Source organism: Hyaena hyaena, unplaced genomic scaffold (genome assembly GCF_003009895.1).
Source record: "Hyaena hyaena isolate Hyena2069 unplaced genomic scaffold, ASM300989v1 scaffold_596, whole genome shotgun sequence".
NCBI classification, from domain to species: Eukaryota; Metazoa; Chordata; class Mammalia; order Carnivora; family Hyaenidae; genus Hyaena; species Hyaena hyaena.
The window spans coordinates 811,981-828,912 of record NW_024081228.1 but is presented as its reverse complement, the minus strand read 5'-3'; the positions used below and the strand labels follow the sequence as shown (position 1 = coordinate 828,912).

At 35.6% G+C, this 16,932-nt stretch overlaps 1 protein-coding gene across 6 annotated transcripts in view; it reads right to left on the bottom strand.

Moving 5' to 3' along the window:
* The window catches only part of PTPRK (protein tyrosine phosphatase receptor type K), a 561,746-nt gene that overhangs the window by 414,028 nt on the left and 130,786 nt on the right, over nt 1-16,932 (bottom strand). For all 6 annotated transcript variants that reach the window (XM_039256923.1, XM_039256925.1, XM_039256926.1 and 3 more), the window contains exon 2: nt 12,187-12,309. In XM_039256923.1, the coding sequence (XP_039112854.1) occupies nt 12,187-12,309 (123 nt within the window). The remainder of the gene's footprint in view (nt 1-12,186; nt 12,310-16,932) is intronic.

Here is a 16,932-nt window from a genome sequence, read left to right as displayed (position 1 = left end):
TGAGTCTTGAAATGAACAGTGTTAAAACTTTTGTCAGAGTTGACAAACTTTTGATAGGCTTTTTCGTAACTTTTTTTTTTTTTTAGTTCTACTGCCAAATATTACAGTTATACAGACTGGAATTCTGTTTTCTTTCTCTTAAAATAATGAATCAATCTTAATAAGTTCAATGTAATAAATTAATCACAACCATTCAGTCTTATTAGCAAGTGGTTTCTGCTTTCCTCCTATATGTTGCCTGAAGACTCTGCTATAAGCTATAGGCTCTAGAAACTGGGTCCTCAACTAATGGCCTCAGTGGAATGAATGGACTAAAGGAGATGTTTCTAACTCTAATGCCTTCAAGGACTAGCCTCATGGGTATAGGCTTCAGGGCTGACAACACTGTATGACAGTGGCTGTCATACACATTAGCCAGACTGTATGTACCAGGACACAGATCCAGTTTCCAGAACGAATGACTTCCTGAAACAGATTGCAGTCCAGAAATGCAAGAGACAACAAATTAGTTAAGCATAACTTAATGGACTGATAAAGGAAATCTAATTGTAATGATTTGTTTGGAAGATTATTGGTATATTTTTAATGTTGGTATTTGGTATATTTTTAATGGTCTTAATCTCTAAGCGATATTTTCATAGAACCTGAAATAGTATCTTGTGCCTGCTGACCCCTCATATTCAGGAATACATTTTTTTAACTGTTTTTTTTCTTTTATTATTTCATGGCAAAGAAGTTAACATGGTAAATACAAGAAGAATATGCTCTTCTTTTTTTGCCAGAATTTGACAAATCAACTGTGTAACTAAAATGTTTAAATTCTATACAGTGTTATGTTTAGAGTCACATTCATTAAAACATATATAATAACCCTCCAAAGTGACAATATGTGGAACTAATACCTAACAACACCTTCCTAGTAATCGGGTCTATTACTTCTTTAGTTTCTCACTTGAAAGAAAGGTCAATTTCTGGCAGGCTAGGAATCTCAGCTGATTTGACAAACAGACATAAAGAGATAGAAATTCATCCACATTTACAGGTACTTCAGGTGATAACTGATGGAGATGAATAATGTGAGTTTGGTTTCTGAGTTTCTGAATAGAAGAGAGTAAATAAGAGAGATTTCAAAAAAAAACTTTCAAATAATAGAAATAGAAGTTATTAAAAATATAATCCTAGATTTCTAAATCCCCAAACATTAGTTAATTTTCTGTCCTTATTATTTAACACTCTATGGCACTAGATATTAGATATTTTGATTTTACTATACAAGGGCTTCTTTTTGTTAAAAAGCACTTCTTGCTGTACCAATGTAAATGATGTGGACCAAAAAAAAGGAAGCAGAAAGGAATGAAAAATCATCATTTTTGTCGTTTTTAACAAGAATTTATCATTGAAGAGTATTTATGATCATAAGAGGAAATTTGATGATAAAAATGTACAAACCTTGGAAGTAGACAAAAATAACTGCATGTCCTTCATTCTCTTGAAGAGCACATGCCTTTGTCTGAGTCACTATTCACTTTTGATGCAGATATTTTATACATCTGTGAGACATGTTAATTTGTAGAAAGTTCATGGCAATACAGATGATACTTATAATAATAATTATGCAAATAACTTTCATCTAGTAGAGAGGCAAATGAATTCTGTTTACAGTAAAGATGACTTTAAAAGGCTTCAGATTTATTGCCCTGTTGAACATTAATCTATTTAGTATAAAACCAGAATCTTATCCCAGCATTCTTTCTTTCAGTGAATTATAAGTGCTTCCTTGGTTCCCATCTAGTTTCACTATACTGCTGGTTCCCTCATTAATACACTAAATCAATCTTAAGCATGCATTCATCCGACTTATGTAAGACTCGACCCATTTTTAGGTTTTGAGGTTTTTATAAAATATGTTACCTTATTTCTTCCCATGTTGTAAAAGTCAAGGGCAAAACAAGAGAGAGTTAAAAAAAATTCTCAATAGTAACAGTTGCAGGTGAGAAAGCGGGTGAGAATTTACTGAGGACAGGAACATTTCCCAGTTCTCAAGTTTCAGATCCACTAAGTGCTTTGAATTCAAGGAAAAGCTGACATAAGGCTGACAGTGAGGCAGCAGAATATCATGCTGCTCTAATAAATACTTTATTTGTCCACTCTTCCAAATTCCACAGCTTCGAAATTCCACTACCTACATATCCCTTTTGCCATATCTGCCTTAAATACTTCTGTAGCAGGCACTGTAGTTTACCTGCCCAACATCCACCCCATCCTTATTCCATTATAATCTGACCAACCGTGTGCCTCAGGGAAAGATGCCACTAACATCAACCTCAGTTCCAACTCGGTTGGGGGGGGGGAACGCAGGGGTGGCCTATGGGTCTGAAAGTATAAACTAATCCTGCCTTACTGTCCCTATCACTCATTAGTTTAAGCATGGATATGTGCCATGATTTTGGCCAATTAAACAAAATGATAAATCTGTTAATGGGCACCTCTGAAAAGTTTTTTATGCTTATGGAAAAAAAACAAACATAATGAAGAGACAATCTCTTTTCTTCATTTCTGAAGTTAATATCTAGAATAGATGCAGATCTGACAGTCCTGCAGGGAGCTAGCCTGAGGTAAAAAGATTACCTATTGGGGTGCCTGGGTGACTCAGTTGGTTAAGTGTCCGACCCTTGGTTTCGGTTCAAGTCATGATCTCATGGTTGTGGGTTTGAATCCCATGTTAGGCTCTGTTCTGACAGCACGGATTCTCTGCTTTGGATTCTCTCTCTCTCCCTCTCTCTGCCCTTCTCCCGCTTGTGTTCTCTCTCTCTCTCTCTCTCTCTCTCTCAAAATAAATAAATGATCTTTAAAAAAAATTTTTTTTTAAAAAGATGACCTATCAAAATAGAGGAGCAGAGAGAGAAATCCAACAAAGCCAATCCTGGACCTTTTGTTATGTGAATGAAGCTATCCTTATTGTTTAAAGAGATTTTAACTTGGGTTTTTCATTACTTGGAGCTGGAGAAGGCAGAAGAGATACAACTTTGACCATACTTCCAAGTCAGCCTGCTGCTTTTTTTCCTGCAGTCTCTAAAGAAAGATTTCTACTTATACTTATTTATACAGATTTCAGAAGCTGGATCTTCTCCTCCTCTACTTCTACATACTTGGATTCCTAACCTTGACTTTCCTAAGACATGAAGCCTCTGGCGATTTACCTAACCTCTCTGAACCTCAGTTCCCTCTTCTATAGAATGAGGTTAATACATACTCAAGGGCTCTTATAAAAATTAAGGGAAATGCCATATTTCAAAGAAATACCTGAGATTAGATAAAAGTAGTCAGGAAAACATCTAACCTGGCTTAGATAAAAATCATACACTCAAAACATGACTTGTGAATAGTCAAATGTGACATTCTACTTTCTTACTTAATTCACCATGTATTTAAGAATGGGGGGGGGCGCCTGGGTGGCTTAGTCGGTTAAGCGTCCGACTGTCACTTAGGTCATGATCTCGCGGTTCGTGGGTTCGAGCCCCGCGTCGGGCTCTGTGCTGACTGCCAGCTCAGAGCCTGGAGCCTGTTTCAGTCTGTGACTCCCTCTCTCTCTGACCCTCCCCTGCTCACGCTGTCTCTCTCTCTCTCCTAGAAATAAATAAAAAATAAAACATTTAAGAATGGGGGGAAGGGAGAAGGTACAGAAATATATAATTAACCTGATGAAATGTGTGGAATTGTTCTATTTAATTTAACCTCATCAACTGCAAGAAGTCAGTCAACATATCTCTTTAATCTATGTCCCTAGGTGAGGAGTTCGTGATGAAGTTGGCATTTATAAGTGTCATGTACTCTGAATATATAAAACAGTCACTTTTTGTTGAGAGATATTTCCCAATCAACAAAATCCTCTTTGAGGGAGGGGTGAGAAGTCTGTCATCATACAGGACTCTCAGCTGAAACTAGGTTTGAAAACTGACAATCTTCCCATATTTTAAAAGTATCTTTTTATGGAATGACAATGAAGTACATAAGCATAGCTCTGTATTTTTCACAATATCCACTATACGAGATAATTAACATGACATATTTTTAAATAATCTCTAATTTAATCACTTTTTCGGGGGTATATCTTCCCCCGGCATTGTTCTTGTGTTCGAACAATAATAAGGTTTTAAACTGAGACTGTCTATAAGAATTCCTTAGCCATTGTGAGGCAAGTTTATTTTTAGTGATGGAGAATATAAGGTCATAACTATACTTTGGGTCACACTCCTCCCCAGGAAAAGTAATCTTGTTTCTTTGGAATATGTATTGATTTTAAGACACACATTAAAGGTACCTGTATAGTCTTTGAAATTGCTCTGTAGTCTTATCCCTAATTCATTTAGGAGGCTGAACATTCTCTAGCACTGACACCAGTATTATTTTTTTTTCTCTTTTTTTTTTTAATACCAGCTTGTTTTTTTCCCCACTGAGATATATTGGGACATATCTAACTTAGATACATTATGTACCTGAAATATCAGGAAAATATTCCCATCTCAGCATGCCATTTCTGTCCCCAGTGATTTAGACATTCTTCATGCTGCATTTATGTCCACAAGGGTAATAGTCCTTACATTAAAAACCAGCCTTCAAGAAGTGTTTCACCCTTCATGTAGTCCATTACCGCCTTTCCCTCTCTGACCCTGCACTGCCTCCAACTCCCACTGTTTTTAATAAGCTACTCAAATGTGGTAAACTATCTTCTCTGTGCTGAGGGCAAAAGCACCAACAGATACATGATAACATGGTTTGGAAGAACACACTGAAATAGGCCCATAATTCTCGTCCTAAAATACCCCATTGCAAACAAAGTCTTAAAATTATTTTCAAACCCTAAACTTTAGTCTGGTTCCTTTAGTCCATGAATTTTTCTTCTGTCATACTTTCTCTAATGAGACAGCAGATAATGTATGTGTTTCTAAAGGTTTGCTTTAGACAGACATGAGGCAACTGTTCATCAAACAACTAAAAATAACATACAGGTAAACCAAAGAAAGGACAAAGTATCTCCCTACGGGATGAGAGTATCATGTAGGAAACTCTGAAGCCAAGTGGCAATTCCAAACAAGTCTCAGATTCCATTTCGTACAAAGATTAAAGGACAGTCACTTAAAACTTTTAAATTTTGGAAAGAAATAGTATTGTACATGAAGGAGTAGGAAATCAAAGTAGATACCTCATTATATAGTGGATTTAAATGTCCATAAGCAACTTAAGGAGATGTATCAGCTACACTACAATTATGACAGAGGACAGTACTGTGACAAGAGCACTTTTGTTATCAGACAAACCAACCAAAGTTTAAATCTCATTCCTGGGATTTATTCACTCTACTTATCTCTAAAATGTCACTAATTGTGTAGGGGTCATGTGAGGATTAAGAAAATATATCATGTCCCTGGTAGAGTAAAAACCCAGTAAGCCCCCATTACCATAGCTAATGGTAGCAAATACCTTCATTTCAGAGATGTTTCTCTGAAAAAGTGCTGAGTGTGCACCAGCGTGTATTTTCAAAGTGTCCCTTTGAGAGTTATATCTCTAAGTGTTTTTCACAGAAGCCATCTTGACAGAGCTGGGGCAGCAGCGAAGAGAGGGATAAGGGTAGAGATGCAGGAGTACAAAGCAAACAAATTCTAGGACCATTAGCTCCTTGTGGTTGATTTTACCTACCTGAGCACTGGGAAATATTATTTTCAAAAAAAAATTCTGTTATTTAAAGAAACTGAAAATCATTGAACGATGCATGGCCTTACAGGTTTGAACTTGTAGGGTTTTCAGGTTCTGTCATCATCGTAGAATCTAATGTCTATATCCGATACTTAGCAGTTTTCCCATCTGTGTTAATGAACTGGTGCTAAGCTATTCTCTTACTCTTCCCCTCTCTCTCCCTTGTCTCTCTGCCCTGCATCTCCCCTCTACTACCCATGTCTCAATTCTCCTTAGGACAATCACACAGCTACACACACACACACACACACACACACACACACTGCCTTTAGTCATATTAAGAAACAATGATAAATATATGACAAAATGAAAACAAACCATTTTGGCCTGATTTTCTCTCTTCCTCTAACACAAACAAAACCAGTCATAATACTACAGCTTAATACCTCTATTTACACACACACATAACATTATTCTACCATCTCTAGCATTTCTGACTCTGGTAAATTTGCTATCAAATCTATTCATTCAGATGTGTGTGATTTTGGCAGTTATGACCTTGTAGAAACATGTGTCTTGTTATCAATTGTCTCTAATAGTGTGATGAAAATATTAGGCAAGGTGATCCACTCATTTTAAAGAGTGAATAAGGTTCCCAGAGAAATAGACTACAGGTTTGAAATGATAAATCAATGCAAAAAACTCCCTTGAAATTTCTCCTCAGGTATATTAAAATGTGATGCACTGCATACATAATACTGTTTAATAAATTACGACTGTAAGTCTTCTGTTATAAAACTAAGAGATCATTCTCTTAACATAGCTGAAATTGTATTATCTATAAAATGTTATCATATGAATCAAATTGTGGAACCCAATGTTTTATTTGATTTTTAACTACATCATGCTATCAGAAGAAAGCCAGGCATAAAATCACATGACCCATGCACATTCTCTATTGAATACACAAACACAGTTTGTCTCTCCAAATAAATATTTGGAGAAGGCAAGCTGTATTTTAACAATCTGGCTAATAATTCATGTTTAAATGCTGAGATTATAAAAAAGGATACACACTTCTAAATGCAATAAATTAATATAAAGACATGTTTATTCACAGCATTGTTCATTCCTCATCCTTCTCTGTGGAACCCATTTGTTCTCCACATTTTAGCTCAGGGGCTTGACAAGGGGGCAGAATTGAGATCTAGTGGGCTCTTAAAATACTGAATCACACACTTCACTAGGTATTATAACAAAAGAGAAGTGGTTTCTTACCTCAGTCTTCAAACGAATTTAATGACAGAGGGCTTTTATTTTCCACCATACACACAGTGCATGTGCATTTTATAGAAGGAAGTAGAGTTATAGTGATTTACATTATTATTAGTGAAAAGTACCAAACTGAAGGTGGGATATGATGTGGTCATAATCTGAAATACTATCAAATGGGTTCTCTAAAGCTCTAAACTAAAATTCAATTAATCATTTTACAAAAAGCTGTTAATTTTTTTTTAAAAGCAGTTGTTAATACAATAAAAGTATTGAGATGTCAATCATGATGCCTATTCTCAGATCTAGGACAGAACATACAGTAAAATGGTCAAATGAGTTTGTTTCATGAGGTCATACGCATAAAAGGATATCTGACAAACAAGGTCACAGACACAGATGTAATTTTAGATCAAAGAATAAATTCTAGTTCCATGTAACATCTCTCATTCTCATTCCAGGCTTCTGAGGAGTAAAGATTGGGATTAATGTGACATGCAAAAGACGAGAGAGACAGCGAGAAAGAAAGAGAGAGAAGTCCTAAAGGCAACTACTACTTGGTAGTCTTAATAACATTTAAACTTATATTTGAAATAAGCAGATAAAATTATAAAAGCAAAAGCCACATATTAATAATTAGGTAAAGTCTTCTAATTACATTAAAATATGAATTGAATATAATGTTCAAGACATGGGGTTTTTTTATTCAATTAAATTTGTAGCAAGCAAAAGAAAAACCTTTTTGTTTAATACTTGATCAAAGTATTTAAAACCACATTGGGGCGCCTGGGTGGCTTAGTCGGTTAAGCGTCTGACTGTCGCTTAGGTCATGATCTCGCGGTTCGTGGGTTCGAGCCCTGTGTCAGGCTCTGTGCTGACTGCCAGCTCAGAGCCTGGAGCCTGTTTCAGTCTGTGACTCCCTCTCTCTCTGAACCTCCCCTGCTTACGCTGTCTCTCTCTCTCTTCTAGAAATAAAAAAAAAAAAAAAATTAAAACCACATTATGTCAGTTAACACTTTTGCATAAGTAAAATGAAAAAGTGTCTTGGGAAAACCAAGATGCAAACGGGGTTTATGTTTATGAAGGACTTACATCATAGTGGAGAGAATGACATAAACAAAGATGACACTAGAATAGCAATAGCTACATATGAAATAGGTACAAAGTACAGTGGGAAACATATTTGGATATGAGGATAGAAGAAATAGAGGAGTTCCAAGCCAATCAGAAAGATCTTTCCAATGTAGATGGAACTTGAATAGACAGTAAGAAGGGGTAAGAGTTTGGTTAGTGGATATGTGGACAGAGAATTTTCTAAGCAGAGGGAGAGAACTACAAAGGCTCAGAGATGCTCAAAGACTATAGTATCTTTGAATGTTGGGGTGGGGCTCCAGAATGGTGGGAGAGAGTTTGAGCCTATTTGAGCTTGCCTCTGATATATCTTTTCTTTTAATCTATTACATTATTATTAGTTCAGTTTTCCCATAACATCCCTGTGAATATTGGTTTTATTTTGCTTTATTTTTTGCCAACTTTCATTAATAAATAAGATAGAGAAAAGTACAGAGCTCACAATTGTACAGCTTAATGGTTTTTCAGTCTGAGCACAACAGTGAAAACACCATCCAAACCACGAAATACAATATTACCCATCCAGAAGCCCCTTCACACCACCTTCCAGGCATCAATAATCCCTCACCCCTGCTAGCCCCTCCTGCAAGTAAATAAAACCCTGACATCCAACATCATCATTAGTTTTACCCATTTTTGAAATTTATATAAATGAAATACAGTACATATTCCTTCATGCCTACTTTCTTTCCCTCAAGATTATGTTTGTGAAATTCACCCATATCATATATTGCATTCATGTACATTGTTGTATAATGTTCCCTTTTATGAATGCATCATCATAAATGCTTATTTATCCATTGTGCTGTTGACAAGCACCTTTGCACTGTTTCAGTTTGAGACTATTATAAATACTGGTGCATTTCTGAACACGGCATTTGTAGAACACGTGTACTCAATTCCATGGGGTTTATATGCAAAAATGGATTTACTGGATCATTAGGTTGTATAAAGTACTTGTACTGATTAAAGTCTGACCACTAGGACATGAGAGTTTCACTTGCTCCATACTTTTACAACCACTTGGAAGTTTGATGATCATCTTTCTGCTGAGTGTGTAGTAGTTTTACATTGTGGTTTTAGTTCACATATTCTTGGTAACTGAGTTGGGAAGATGCTCATATTTTCATATGATTTTTGGCCATCATCCTAATACTAAATGGCCTAAACTCATTCTTTTGCAGACTATTTTTAATAAACTTAACAGGCCCCCCCAGCCACCATCATTGTCACCTGAGAAAGGGAGTGAAGAGGCTAGGAGCTGCTGAAGAACATTACAAGCAATTATTGATAACTATATGTCTTCAGGAAGTAATTTTCTTCCTTTCCTCTTTTCTTGTCTTCTACTCATCTTTATTCTTCTTTTATTCTAATCTATGTATCCACCCTATCTTTCTTCTTCCCTTCAATGTTTCCAGTCCAAAATGGTCAATAAACAAAAGCCAATTAAAAGGGTGCAAGTGCTGTCTAGAGGGTTCAATAGATCAATAACAAGTTTGCATCTGACACCTAGTCTTCTTACTTGAGGGCTGCCCAAGTTTTGAAGGCTTTTTCTTGTTTATTTTTTTAATAAATGAAACAAATCAGCATGCTTGACTATTTATTTGAAAATAAATGGATCATTCATAAAATCGTGATAGGATAAATATGATATATTTTTCTATAACGCATGAACGATGTTCAATGAATATTTTAAAGAAAAATCAGAAAGAAAATGGAACAAAAAACAGATTCTATTGTAAAAAAAGAAACAAAAACAAAAGAAGAACATACACAAGGGGGCTTTATTTCACTTTCCCTAAAGACCAAATACAAGTCACATTCGGCAAAAATAAAGTAGCCATGACCTTTTCCCTCTTCTGCATGATTAATTACTTAATGTCCTATTAATTGGAAGATGTGGCTGAATTTCAAACACTTTCATTTTCTGTGCATATCATCCTGTACTGTAACCACCGATTAAGCTGTTCATCAAAGGTGAGCCAACAAGGTCACCTGAGCAGTATCTCTTCAGCTATTCATTATCCATCTTCAATGGTAATTAACAATGGTAACATTTCCATAAATCAACATCTTTCTGATTATACTCTGATGATAAACAGTCAAAATGTGTGCATCTCAGCCCACCCCTTTTAATTTTATATTAAAAAAGAATTCTAAATATACCACGGAGAAATTTCAAGTGAAATATTACAGGAGTTTCTTTAATAAAACTGCATGAAGAAAATAAGGTTATATACTTTTCGAAGAAAACATAAACCTACGTAAAAAAACTAGAGTAGCCTGGGGGCACCTGGGTGGCTTAATCGGTTAAGCGTCCGACTTTCGCTTGGGTCATGATCTCGCGGTTCGTGGGTTCGAGCCCCGCGTCGGGCTCTGTGCTGACTGCCAGCTCAGAGCCTGGAGCCTGTTTCAGTCTGTGACTCCCTCTCTCTCTGACCCTCCCCTGCTCATGCTGACTCTCTCTCTCTCTCCTAGAAGTAAATTAAAAAAAAAAAAAAAAAAAAAAAAAAAACTAGAGTAGCCTGCTGACCGCATAGGGGTCAAACATAAGAAACAAAGGGTGTCAGCCACTTAGTACCAATTTCTTCCTCTGGCAAGAAAATTATGGCTAGGCTTGGCTTCAGAGATAACCATTTGCTTACTCAGCCATGGAAGATGACAATTTAAAACAGAAAGCAGATTGAATTCACCTTACTCTCTATACACACATTACAGGGTGGACCAATGAAATTTTTCAACAGATATAGTTACTATATTCTTTTCCAAACCAGAATGTGGAAATGTAATTTTTAATTTTGGTTTTGTTTACTTTGTGTACCTGTTGTGCATTGTTTGTCTATCATTGATGTGTTTACCTTTTTGGCTTTTGAAACCATATTGGTTAGTAAATGCAGAAATGCTATTGATAAAATTTTCTTCGTTGGTTCACTTGTATTGACGTTGTCATATCCAATATCTATGTCTAAAATGGTCATATCTAAAATTCATTCACTATATGAAGGTCTTTCTCAATTTGTAGAAAATTAATTATAAAGTATTTTTAAAATAATGTAATAAGGGTGCTGAAAACGTGTTAAAACCTAAATTATTACTAATAGGTAACTGGCCTATCAATTATATATGATTATATCTTACTACACAGCATATCAATATATTACATTGTTAAACATTAGATTGCATGTTACTATGTACACATGATTATATAATATATAGTTATAAATTGTACTTATTTCTAAATATTGGAAGAAAAATAGGTCATGTTTTTTACTATTGTATTTTATTATTCCTTTTTACATTTTCAATGTTTACAATTTAATAAGTTATTGCTAAACATACATATATATATGATAAACATGTATATATATATACATAGCTTGGAATTAATACCAAGTTAATATGTAGAACTGAAGGCACATATATTAGTCTGATAGTACTAATAAATGATAAATGATAAAATGATATGTACATATTACTATCCTATGCCAATGTGTTTTTCACAATTAAGAGAAAACACAACTCTAACTGGCTTAACCAATAAGATGTATTATTTCACGAATCAGAAATCAAGGGATATATTTTTGTCTCCTGCGTGACTCTCCCCAGAGCCACTGCCATGCTCAAGACCAGAGTAACAATGAGATAAGTTTTCTCCCCATCATGGAAAAGAAATCCTTTCAGTCTGACTGGACTAAGCTTATATAATTTAACTGAGTAGGTACTACATGAACTGATCTTCATCTCAGATTATTTTTAAAGGGTTTTGTTCTGCTTTTATGAGTTTTCCCCCCTTGGTTTTGTTTCCATTTTTACTTTTTTATTAAATTGGGGGAAAAAAACCCCACACAAATATTTATATTTTTCTAGTCAGAGATAATAACAAAGATATAGTGAGCATTCTTGAAGAATATAAGATTACAGAAAGTTATTGAGGAAAAGGCAAAGACAACAATAAAGCTCTCAGATGTGGTGAAGTAGCTTGCCCACAGTAATTCACTATCACAAATTACTCTGTTACACCCAAAGTAAGAAAATGCTACATATTCCAAAGCTATTCGCTCAACACTGGGTAAACAGAATGATTCTCACCTTGAGGCATCTCAGGTGGCAGATAATGAGGTTCTTGGGCACTAACATGCACCCATTCAAAGTCATCATATAGATCCTGGTGGTAATCACAGGCCCCTGGACCATCATCAAAAGTACAGCCACCTAAAAGAAGAAGAGAAAGATTACCGTTACATTCTACACAGATTTGATAAAAATCGAGAATGTGCTGGAGAAGATTATATTGAAATATGTAAAATGGCACTCTTAATAATAAATGGTACTCCTGTTTTTTACTATCCTCATTAAATTTTCATATAAAGTGAATTTCTATCAGTAGTTTCTGTTTGAATAAGAAACGAGTTTGAGCCTCAGAAGGAAGGCTGAGGCACAGATTTTGAAGAATAAAAAATAGTAGAAGATACCTGTAAGTGAAGCTTTCCTGAAATACAAAAACTGCCAAAAATCTAAATAGATTTTAACAGCTTCAGTGAGGAGAAGGGGAGGAAGGGAAGAGTGAAAATTGCCATTTTTCATAATGCAAGTTCAAAAAGGTGAAGTTAATATTTAAGTCTTACCAAATTCCTTGCTTTTAAAAGAACACTTGAAATAGCAAATAAAACATCTAAAGCTTCATAGGTTCTAAAAGTGATTGGAGTCAGTGATACATTCCTCCATACTTTATCTAGATTACTTTCATAGAACTTATGACTTAAAAGAAGGGATAAAACTAAAGCATAAAACTGATCAGATTAGTCTATCATCACTGTCACCACTGCCAGTTTATTTAATAATCCCTCCCCCCTTTATTTTTTACTGGAGGTAGCCTTTCCGCTTTATATCAGTCATTTTTCCTGGGCTTATTCTCAGGGGCAATTTTATGGTAGAAGTAGAATAATTACTTTCTTCTGCTTCTCAACCTATATATACAGGCACACAAAACTCAAAATACTTACTTTATTCAATTCATGAGAATAAGAACTGGCCTGAATGTCTAATCTTGAAAGAAAATGGATTAGAACTAATGAAAATTCAGCAGTGGGTTTAATGAGAAAAACCAATAACCTATCTCCTTTCAAATAAGTTATCTGTTTAGTTTCCATGGGGATCTTTGTGAAGAAAGTCCGTGAATTCTCTGACCAAACAGAAGACTACAGAGTGGTAAACTTCAGGACTATAAATGCTTCTCTCCAAACACTTTTTTCATCAAAAGTTTGTCAATGTATATATGACTAAAAGTTGCATTACTTGCCAATGACAGACACAAGCCAGATTCACAGGCAAAGAAGGCAAGATCAGAGATGTCAGATGACATTATGGCCCTAATAACCTTTTTCAAAAGCAGAACATGTATATGGGCATCATGAATCATTCTTATGACTACATCAATCCTTTAGAATAACCAAACTTCAGCAGCTTGAAAGCTTAATAATGTCTTTTAAATATGCTCAAAATAGCCTCTTTATACATGCTTTCATGGAAGATGATGTACTTCTTAATTTAAAATTAATCAATGAAGAAAGGTTGCTAGGAAATGCATCTTCACATAGCAAGGGGAAAGATTTTTTTCAAAATATAATTTGCTATCACAAACTCAAAATGACTTGCTGCTTTGTAACACATGCCTTCAGGGTCCCCGCTGCCCTTTATAATAGTGTGAGTGCCCTCTGTATATAATTTAAACTACCAGTGGAACCTAGGTTGGCTCATTTGGAAGACAAATGACCTTAATTGCTGCCCTTCATGGCCACTGTTAATTTTAGACTCCAAGATTCTGATTAGCAATAACCACTACAACTATCTGGACAAAAGAACTGGGTCAACCCCTCCTATTTGTTGTTGCACATCACTGCCATATCATTCAATAGCTGTGGAAATAGTTACTGGTCCACTTGATTGATAAGAAAATTTTTAAAAGATGATTTTTTTGTTTTACAGTTTACAGTAAATTCTAATCTAAGAGGTACAATATATCTATTGCACATAGGGTAATATCAATAAATCTTTTGTAAAAGGTTTTTTAAATCTTTTTGTAGAGTATTTTGTGTTTCAAGGGTACATACTAACATAGTATACTAAACTAGATAACAGGAAATTTAAAAACAAGAAACAAAAAACTGTACCTAACCTGATGTATGGTGGTATAGAAAGACATGGGAGTGGAGGAAGAGGATCACTCTCACACACACACACACACACACACACACACAGTGTGTTTGTTGTGTTATGAGAGATAATAACAGTATGACCAAGGTCACAAAGAACACAAAAGCAAATGAATTGGCTACCTATACAACGGTTGGTTAGGGAAGTCTTCATGGATTTATGCCTATAAAGAAGAGTAAAGATAATGCTGGGCCAGAATGGAGACGGCACTAAAATTAGAGGAAAAGAAACAGCAAAGGCATTCAACTTTAAAAAAAAAAGCATGAGGGGGCGCCTGGGTGGCTCAGTCGGTTGAGCATCCAACTTCGGCTCAGGTCATGATCTCACGGTTCGTGGGTTCGAGCCCCACGTCGAGCTCTGTGCTGACTGTCAGCTCAGAGCCTGGAGCCTATTTCAGAGTCTGTGTGTGTCTCTCTCTCTCTGCCCTTCCCCCATTTGTGCTCTGTCTCAAAAATAAATAAACTATAAAAAATAAACAAAAAGTTTTTAAATAAAGAAAGAAACATGAGATGTTAGGGGATCTCAACTATCCTCAACAATTTCTGTGTTATGAACATGAAAAGTAAGTAGGGAGACAAGGAACAAACAAACTGTAAGAGACTATTAAATGCAGACAGCAAACTGAGGGTTGCTGGGTGTTGGGAGGGGAGATGGGCTAACTGGGTGATGGGTACTAAGGAGCGCACTTGTTGCCATGAGCACTGGGTGTTATATGTAAGTTATGTATCACTAAATTCTACTCCTAAAACCATGAACCATGATTACACTATATGTTAACTAACTTTATTTAAATTAAATAAACAAACAAACACTTTCTGGGCACTTATTGGCATGAGTCCTGGGTGTTATATGGAAACCAATCTGGCAACAAATTCTATTTAAAAATAAAAATAATAAGAATAAAATAAATATTAGAAAACTAAACATGAAAGGTTTTAGATATAAAATGTTTCAATTTTATTCTGTAGTTGTATTGAAGCCATTAAACAATTTTATACAGGAGTAGGGCAAAATTCAAACCATGCTAAAAATAACAACAACAATAACAATACTAATAATAACTCTAGTAGCCATGTAGAGTTTAAAGAGGAATGGAGGAAAATGGAGGTAGATGTTTGGTTCAACCTTTCAACAGATAGCAGGTAATCCCATTACATACAATCCTATTTACCATTTAATGCTCACTAGAAAGTCTTATAAACAAAGTCTTCTGATACACAGTCTTAAATATACATGTTCCTGAGTTTAAGAGATTTTTATACATAGCATTAGTATCTACTTAAAGGAGAAGTACCTTAGCAAGTCTCTAATTCATAAAAACATTAACTCATGAATTTAAAGTTTCTCTGAAGCTAGATGGTAAAACAAAAGGAGGTAAGTAATTAAGTGATGTTCAAGGACTTCGGTTAGGCAGAGGGGATGAAAAATGAGCAAGGAAACAGCTTATGTCTCAGTCGTTGTATCTGGCACCAGTAACAAGACTACAATGAGTTATCTGCAAAGCATGTCAGAGAAACGGCAGCCACAAGTTCCTTGACCCTTGGAGTAAAACTACTTCTGAAGTGCCATTTCACAGATTGCCAATTCCTCTACACCCGTCAGTCAGCTAAGGGACAGACAGATCTATCAGTGCAATGGCCTGCTTCCACGACAGCCACCCACTGATGGGGCTTTGCAAACTGCTCACCTGAAGATAAAAATCAAGCTTATTTGGATTTGCCTGAATTTCTTTCCATTCCTCAGCTGCTCACTCAATAGCCTGGTACTAAGAAACATTAATATCCCAACCCCAAAATTATATTGCCTAAGCATCCACCATTTAGATTCTTCAGTGTTTATTTAAATAGATGGTAGAAAACCCCAAGAGAGAGCATGGAAATAGAGACCCTTTCTGTGGAGTCATGAAAGAAAGAATACTGAACTCAAATCCTTTGTTATGTCAAACTTTTCAATAAGTTGGGTTCATTTAGGACAAAGTTAAATCAGTGAAAAATAAAGTCAGGAGAACCCTGGACAGCTCTGAACATTTTGTAAAAGACATTCTTTTATTATTTTTAATTTTATATAAAACAAATTTAGTTAACATATAGTGTAACAATGGTTTCAGGAGTAGAATTTAGTGCTTTATCACTTACACATAACACCCAGTGCTCATCCTAACAAGTGTCCTCCTTAATGCCCATCATCCATTTAGACCATCCCCCAACCCACCTCCCTTCCAGCAACTCTCAGTTTGATCTCTGTATTGAAGGGCATTATTTTAAAATATATTGTACTAGGATCTTCCACATTCTCTCCTCCAGGACACCCATGCAGTCATAATTTTCTCACTGAGTGTAACAGTAAGAAACAGAGGATTTTCTTTCATGAGCTCTTTGTTATATATATGCATATAAAGAACAAGCTTCATTTAGTTAAAGACACGGATTCTTTTTATTTTCTTAACTAGTTTGGAATATACAAGGTTGTTTTGTTTTGTTTACAGAGAGAGCATGAGCAGGGAGAGGGGCAGAGTGGGGGAGGGCAGGAGGAGGGTGGAGAGAGAGAGGGAGAGGGAGAGAGAGGCTTAAGCAGGGTCCACGCTGAGCACCATGCAGTGCTCAATCTATTGATGCGATCACA